This window comes from Trachymyrmex septentrionalis, unplaced genomic scaffold (genome assembly GCF_001594115.1).
Source record: "Trachymyrmex septentrionalis isolate Tsep2-gDNA-1 unplaced genomic scaffold, Tsep1.0 scaffold40, whole genome shotgun sequence".
Classification (NCBI taxonomy): domain Eukaryota; kingdom Metazoa; phylum Arthropoda; class Insecta; order Hymenoptera; family Formicidae; genus Trachymyrmex; species Trachymyrmex septentrionalis.
Genome location: NW_017305569.1, coordinates 3,381,682 through 3,390,796, shown reverse-complemented (window position 1 = coordinate 3,390,796; position 9,115 = coordinate 3,381,682). Strand labels below are relative to the sequence as shown.

The window sequence follows — 9,115 nt, the reverse complement described above, 5'->3', positions numbered from 1 at the left end:
AAGAAGCGTTTAAACTAACCAAATACTGGCCAATAATCAAAATTCTTGCCCAGTTACTAAAATAAATTGATGTTTACGACGATGAAAGTATTATTAAGATATGATAAAAACATTCTAATTCTATACTTGTGTACGAGCATGACGACTTGTTTCACCCGTGGATGTGGAATTTTTGTCCTGTATAGTTAATTATTGTCAATATCTTTTTCTAAATTCGTATGGGTATATAATACGGCTATGTTAGTCAGCTGCTATCAATTCTATAGTCAGCAACAAATAAAAATTATACTGAATCAGTGCAGTCAAGCAGCGTAGTCGCGGATTGATTCGTGAGATTCCAAACAACACAAAGTCTAAAATTAAGACACGAAATGTTTTAAAGGCGTTTAAAACATGTCTTAAAAACATTTTTGTGAAAATTGTCCAAGAAACATTTTGAAAACTTTAGACTATTTGTTGTCTGAAATGTATCAATTCCATTAGCTACTTTACTCTTCGATGCACATTCAGTCTCTAGTCGGTGCCCAGTTACATCGAGAAAAGAGTCTTCAAGGCTTTCGAATATAATCGAAGAGATCTACTGAGATGGCTTAAAAAAAGACAATCTAGAGAATATGAAACGTGAGTAGCGTGTAAAACTTTTATGTGTCTTTATCTTTGGTTATTTACGCAGTTGTCTGTTGACTGGTAAATGAAATTGATTATAAATATAAATGACAATAAATATTAATAATAAAAAATAACAGTGTTTCTTAATAATTATTGAGAAATTATTATCTTTAATTGTTGCCAAAGACATAGATTTATCTATTCTTCAAAATTTATTTTTTTTAATAAATTCTACAAATTATCAACTGTATATTACGAAGAAAAATAATTATACTAAAAATTTTTTTATTTTTTTATAAAAATATTGTATCAAAAATTTCAATAACATAGTTTATTAATTTCTTTCCTCTTTTATGTCCTCGTGGTTAATTAACTAAACCTTTAAAAAGGAGAATAAAAAAATTTTAAAAATATAAATTGCAAAAATATTTTAAAGATTTTAAATTTTGTGTTGTCTGGAACGTATCAATTCCATTAGCTACTTTATCCTTCGACGCACAATCAATTTCTAGTCGGTGCCCAATTACATCGAGGAAGAAGTCCTCAGGCTTTCGAACATCGTCGAAGAGATCTATCGAGACTTAAAAAAAGACAATCTAGAGAATATGAAACGTGGGTAGCGTGTAAAACTCTTAACGTGTTGTTCTTTATTTTTGGTTATTTACGCACGTCTGCATAGCTCCCCCCACCCACTTATCCAAATCTTAATGAATAAATTATAATAATGCGCTATTTATGCGCTCTCAAAATCCACAAAAAAATTCATCATTTTGTTTAACTAAAAAAAAGGGAGGCTAGACCGACACATATATTATTTACACAGTTATTTTAAATAAATTCTATTATCAGCTATATATATTCACAAAGAAAAATAATTATATTTATAATTTTTTCATTTTCCTATATAAAGACTAAAAAATTTCGTAGCTAAAAAAATAACGTAGCTTATTAGTTTCTCTCATCTCTTTTTGTATCCTCGCGGTTAATTAAGTGAACTTTTAAAAAGGGGAACATTGTCTCTCTCCAAATGAATACATTTACGGAGGCGTCGCAACGTTCTCACAGAACGGTCGGTTATTGCTTTCTACTAGAAACTTTTCACCAAGTTTGCTTGGCTATGGTAATTCTGCTGTGGTCTGTCTCAACAATGGGATCGTGTTTCTCTTGGTTGAATTAAATCTCTGTTTGAAAAATACCGTGTACGATGCAAAGGAATAAACTTTTTAAACATTTTTAATGCTAAATAAGTAAATATTAATGTATATTTGTTACTAGAAGTCGGGAAAAAAATTAAAATAACGTTTGGATGACATAATGTTTGCTAATGTAATAAAATGTAAATTCCTGTGACATTGTCCTGTGCTCAACTAACTGTACGACGTATTCAGTGATGAGACGAATAATCTTACAGAGAGAAATATGCAAATTACAGCGTTTCCAGCTAAGTGCAAGGCTGTGTAATGAATTTGAATTGCGTTTAACGTATAATTTCGAGGAACATTTATCACGAAATCTAATATCGTCTCTTACTTGGTGGAACAGCATAACATTCTTCACGTTAGACTGTCCTACGTAAATTTATTTTACTCCCATTATCGTGTTGTATTTATAATTCCTTTAAGTTATAATAATTTTTTATTTTTTATATAAAATATACTTTTCTACGATAGTGCAATAGTAAACGAAAAAATAATTTCTAATTATATATAAAGAACGCGCAATCATTTATTAATACACTAATTTAAACAAATTGCTATTTGCCACGCGTATCTCTTGAAAATAGGAACATTATACGTGTTACATGATTGCCTGGCTTATATAACAGATTGACTACTAGTTCAGATGAAACGCAGGTGAAATGTCAGACAAAAGAGCATTCAGTTTCCTAAATTACCACCAGTGATTTGGGTGAAGGATATATACACAAGGATTAAAGATAAGAACCCTTTACAGAAAGGGATGTGATACGAGAATAAGATAAAGTGATTTACCACTTAAATAACACGCTCGGAGTGCATTCCGAAAGATGAGGAGAATATTGACAAGCTGTGATTAAGCATAGGTCTACGAGATCGGATTTTGCAGTGTTGCGTTTTTAGTATTTTATTATATGATGTAGAGGCTTGGACTTTTGATGCGATGTGTAAGAGAATACAAGCTTTTGAAATGTGAATTTATCGCAGAGTACTGAAAATTTCTTGGACTGATAGAATAAATAACGCAGAGATACTTTGGAGAATGAGAAAAGCAGATGAGATCCTTGACACTATTAAGAGAAGGAAATTGGAATATTTTAGCCATGTAATGCGCAATCAAAAATATCACTTGTTGCATCTCATAATACAAGGCTTGTCGGAAGATATGATTCCGGCCGGAGGAGAACATCGTGGCTGAAGAATTTGTCTCCGACAATGATTTGGGCTCAGTACCACATCTCTCTTTAGAACTGATAGGCAAAGTGAAAGTTATGTTACTGATCGCCAACATCCTTCGAGGACAAGGCACATGAAGAAGGCGACTTTGAATATAACTAATTGTAATGTACATGTATGCAATACAGACGCGTTACTTTGAGCTGCCGCTTTTCTTGCACTTACCTGACTACACACGGCACATACCTCACTTTAATGTTGTAATTTGGCGTGTTTTTATAATACTTAAATACGATTATAGTAAATGTACTTATACACATCTTTTTCTAATATCGGCTCTTATATTAATAATTGTTTTTAACTTATGTTTTACTTAATTTTATTTATTTAATAACTTCTTTGCTTTTTATTACCTCAACTAATCTGTGTTGTCAAGAAATCGTTCTTTCCTCATACTGCAGTTTTTGTCTTAATGCGGCTGAATTATATTTTAATTTTTCAAAGATTCTATTAGTTGCTCTTAATAGACAAATTCAAGGGTTTATGATTAATTACTTTCCAAGATGCACTGTGTACGCCAGCAGCATCAAGAACGTTCTGCTTTTGTGAAATTATCTTTGAATGATACTTTAGGAGCTCTTTAAGATTTATGACACCTGTCAAACGGTTCATTACCTCTCAGTGGAGAATATTACTGAAAAATATCTCATCTTTGAATATCTTTTTATTTATTGAAATTGCAAAAGTGCAATTTAAAAGTGACAAATAATAATCAAATAAATCCTTGTTATTATTCTGTATGTATTATGATTATCAATGAAGGAACGACATTGGAACGCAAAATGTAAAAATATTCTTATTTAATATCGCGTTAAACTCTAAGACAGAATTTTTAAATAAAAACTTTAAATGATTTAAAAGCGATTATTATAAATTGATATTATAATTTACAGCTTATATACGTCATTTGATATATTATTTCACTTTTCTCTTTTCTTTACATTAAAATTAATTAATTTCTTTCATTTTCTTTATATTAACGACATGTTTTATCTATTTATGCTATTGAAAATATGCAAAGTGTATATCTAATTAATTATACTGTATAATTATTTGTCTCTCATCCGTGCACTTCTTCTCTTCTGCAGATTTAAACAAAGGCTAGTAAATTCGTCTTTTTGCGCAAGGACAAAAGGCATTTTTCTTTTTATAGTTTGCACCTATTTTTTTCTTTACTATTGTGTAATTTATATCTGCGTTTGCAAAATTCCCCGACGATACTGGTCGTCATGCAAAGTCTTTGTTTTTAAATTTTCCCAACTCGTTAACGAAGTTTGTATACTTAGCGAAGAAAAAGCGTATGAAAGAAATGGCTTATGACTTTTACTGCATCGGCTGCTTTATATTCACATTGGTAACCTGGGTCACAAGCTCCTCCTTTTTCTTGTACTGCATCTTTCAAGAGTATGCCTATCTCGCGAAGTTCAAATAAATGCGTCGATTCCATCGGATAAAAAGTGATGCACCAAAATAAAACGTTTTTAGGAGAAAAGAGTAACATGACGGAGAAATGTAGTTTCTACCGTAGTGCAACCAGCATTTTTCTTCCCTTTTCTCCGCAATACCAATCGATTTCCTTCGTGCCAATTTCCGCGCTTATCGGTGACTCTGTAACATCTTTACTAACTTCTTTACATCTTCCATCACCTGTGTCAAAACGTATCGATAATATAAAATAAAACCTAAAACGTTTTTAAGGAACACTAATTACTTCGGATAATTTTGTCAAGGTTTATACTCTTTCTTGCAATTACTTCTTACTTTAGACTTCTTGATATCTTATTTAACTTATTCAAAAAATTCTTTTATTTTCTCTTTTTATTATTTCCTTCATCATGACTGACGTCTGAAATTGCTTCTGCAGGAGTTGGAAATGTAATAGGGATTTAGATGTTAATATCCACATTCTCTTTGAACGTCCCTGCGGTCTAGTTGTCATATCCGTTTATATTCAGTGCCAATGGGAAATCATAAACATATTATGTCACGGAATGATTTAACAGAGTAATATAATATTCTTAAAAGAGAGAATTACCTAAATCTTATGTAAAAATTATTTTTAAATTTTTTATCGATCACAAGCATATTGACTGTGTGTTATTTATATACAAATAACATTTAATTTTAAAAAGTTGCCATAAAAAATAATGCTTTTTACTCTTTTATTTTCGAGAAAATTCCTTCATTCAAATATAAATGACATCAATTTTTCAAAGAGAATTTGGTATCTAGTATATTTAAATAATGGAAAGCTCTCTAGAATGGAAATAAGTTCATACATGAATAATGTGTTTGACGGTTACTATATTTCTTAATAGTATATTTCTTTTTTATAATATTATATTTATATAATAATAATATAGGCATTTTTATTAAATATTATTAATTTTCTGAAATATTTAATTGACCTTTCAAAACATTATTGTCATGTTATAAAAATAAAAAGCGTAAAAAAACTAACCAACGGGTCTTCTCATGGTTATCATATTTTTTTTAAGCTTTTAACTGATTCTATCCAATGTTACAATTTATTTGTTAACAAAGTACGATTTTTTTTATAGCTGTAACAATTTAATAATAGAAAGAAAAAGTCTAGTATAAAGGATAAAGGTAGCAAATCTACACACACACACACACACATACACACACAAACATTGCACTCAATAATTATTTAGGAAAAATAATATTTCTTTCGCAGAAGTGAATACAGTTTTTTTCCGATACCATGACGCAATGTTACGCAAATATACGATATTTTCGACCGATCAATAATCCAGTTACAGTCAGCTATTGGCGCAGAATTTTTACGTAAATTATACTCTACGTTTTGAATAACAAGAGCTATATTTCTGTTTTTCTAAATTATAGTACGTAACAATCTTGGAAATATTTGCATATACGTAATATACTGCAAACGTCTTGCCGACGAATAATGGTTATAATGTAAGAAAAGTATTTGCGTCGAGAGAAAAATATGTGCTTAAAGAAATCGACCGTTGGGTGGGTGTACCAAAAAACGAGGTGAAAAAGCGGAGATTAAGAAGGGAGTATGCGGCATCCCTTATCTTGTAACGGTAGTAGTAGATATCGCGTGAAACGACGTGGGGGAGCTACATTAAGAGATAAAAAGATTTCTGAACCGTAGAATTTACGACCAATTTCGCCTACTGACGCGTTATTCCCGAGTGCGTTAACTCGCGCCTGACAATCGCATAAAGTACTTTCGGCTGTCGGCCGCATTTTATTGGCGCCGTAGCAGAGAACGTTCAGTGTAAAAGTCACGCCCTGTCACGCTCGCCTGCTACACACCATGACGAGCGATGAAATAATTACGAGAATGTAATAGTGGTCGGACTGAATTACGAGGTAGTTGATTTATTATAGTGATCGGGAGAATCGTGAGTGAAGTTAACTGTAAACTCAGTATAATTGATAAAATAACTTCATTCGTAAGTTGCATAAAATCGTAATTTTCTTTTTTTTTCTTGTAAATAAAAATATCTGTTTGTTTTGCTTGCACTTTTCGCATACAAAATCTCCGTTTTCCTTTTTTCCATGATTCAAATATTTATCTCGTTTTTAAGTGCAAAAGTTGTAGCAAAATTCATAAATTTTATGATAATACCGTATTAATATTTCTGTTGGAGAATTTTATTATCGAGTGCAACAAGGAATGTATGAGGGGAAATAAGTATTCCGCTGCGGAATTGTGGTGTGGTTGCGGTGAATCTTTTATTTTATTACTATTATCCTTATGGCAGAGCAATAAAACTTAAGTTACAACGTTCTAATGTTCCAAAGCGATTCCGGCATTTTGTGGTGCGCAGTTGTTTACCTCCTAGTGCTCGAGTTTACCCTCTTGTGTTTCTGGACGCGCATACATTGCAGTACGCGCACATATACGTTTCGTGACTTCATGCATATGCAGGTCTAGTCGCATTATGCATTTGTTGCATGTGCAACGCGTCAAATTGCGTCGCGTTAGTTGCTATGCGGAAGCGAATGTAATCTCCGTAGATCTCACGGAATAAAATGGAGTTTCGACATATGGAAAAAACATGGATATAGTATATCTCTGGATTAAATGTGTTGAGGAATGATGGGTGCACACATAAAAAAAGGACTCACTTTATTTTGCGCTCTTTGCATTCTCTCTTTTTCACGCGTAAAAAGAGTGAGGAGAAAAACGGAATGAGAGAGAATGGAATACGAGTGAAAGAGAACACACAAAACATAAAGCGAGTTCTTTTCTAAGTGCACCTCGAACCCTACTCTACAAATAACTGCGAATACTCGGTCTAGATATTGGATGCTTTCCTGCAAGAGACATAAATAACAAAGTGAAACACAGTGAATCATTTTCACTTTTGTGGCAAATAACATTGGCAAACAGCAAGAATGTTATGATTCACTGTGTTATACTGTGTCATCTGTTTCTCTTGCTGGAAAGTACCTATGTACTATGTTTGTGGGAAAAGTCATTGTGACCAAGAATGGCTGGCTATCGCAAATGCACTATTTTGCGATGCATTTACGAAGTTTTACGCGCGAAATGTTTCTGACGTTACGCGACAATTGATTTTTTGTTTGATACTTATAAATGCGAGAACTTTTAACTTTTTAATCTACATATTTTTTACCAACATATGTTTTATTATCAATAAACATTCAATTTTATTGATAAAAAATTATAATATGTATTAATAATATATGTATTATGAATACTATCATATTTTTTAATTTTGTACACAATATTTTAAGTCTGCTTATATTTGACTTTTATATACTCTTTTTAAAATCACATATAAAAAATATTTTTAGTACAATTTGATAATATTTTATTTCTTAAATTTGTTATATTGGATTTGTCATTTTAAATTTATTAATTCTTATGTTTTGACCTCATTTTGTATTCAAAAATAATAACTATAATGTACGTTGTATTAAAAAAAAATCAGACTTTAAAGAATTAATCGCTGAGGTCAACTCATATATAAATTTTGCAAATTCTAAATTTAACCATGTTTTCTTCGTATTCGCGCACGTACAGTGCTTAATTATATCCTGCATTTTATATTTGAAAGAAAATTTCTTTTTGTTACAATTTAATTATAAATCCTCAAAGGTTTTAATTAAGATATTATATAAATAATACTGTAAAAAATAGATGATTATGGACGCATGTCAATAAAAATTGACAATTGTTATTGTTGTAGGGTCGAGAAAAACCGAACCTCTGAACGATGTGAGAGGAATATATGGACGGACACCAAACGGACTGGGCAGATTCGGCGAAATCACGAACACGTGGCGGGACGTAAAGCGGGGTGAGTCAACAAATCACGTTTCCATTTACGGATTAAATAATTTTATTTAAAAAAATCATACGTGAATCCATAAAATTGCAAGTTAGTCTGATATTAACGTTACGTATAACAGTGATGTACGAATAGAACTATATAATACGGTGTTTTTAAAACTTCAATTATTTTTTTTTTAAATGGCTCGTAACCATATATATTGTTTTTTGCAATTCAAATATTTTTTATACATTATTATTTATGAAATTTTAAACAATAGTATAAAACTATAAATGTAAAATTAGATGATTGTAAGTGTAATAAAAGTTTTCAATTTTTGGTGAAAGCGGATTATTCTATTTAGTTTAACAATGCTATTGTATCACTTTATAAATTGCAGTGTTGCTACATTGCTAGGAATATATGCATTCTCAATTTTGGTTTCGACCTAGTTTCAAATAATGTGCGTTGCATTTTTGTTTCTAATGGAAAATTGCGTTTTTAATCGGGGACCATTGTACGCAAAAAATTGTAATAATGAAAATAAATGATTTTTGATAAATAAAATCTTGTATCAAAAAGAATGAAAATTGTCAATCATCTTTGTGAAATATTTTTACTCTTCTCCAAAAAATATGGCTGCATCTTCACTCTCTTGGAGTGAAATTTCCAAAAAATTTAGAGAATATATTATTGATTAGATAAACAAAAATGCGTTTCTTAAATATTACAAGAAATTTTATAGTTGACCGCGCGCACTGAACAATATTAATA

General features: G+C 30.9%; 1 protein-coding gene across 1 annotated transcript in view; it reads left to right on the top strand.

The window, feature by feature from the left end:
• The window catches only part of LOC108750969, a 55,824-nt gene that overhangs the window by 45,820 nt on the left and 889 nt on the right, over positions 1–9,115 (top strand). The window contains exon 3 of the mRNA XM_018490851.1: positions 8,258–8,368. Within this exon, the coding sequence (XP_018346353.1) occupies positions 8,258–8,368 (111 nt within the window). The remainder of the gene's footprint in view (positions 1–8,257; positions 8,369–9,115) is intronic.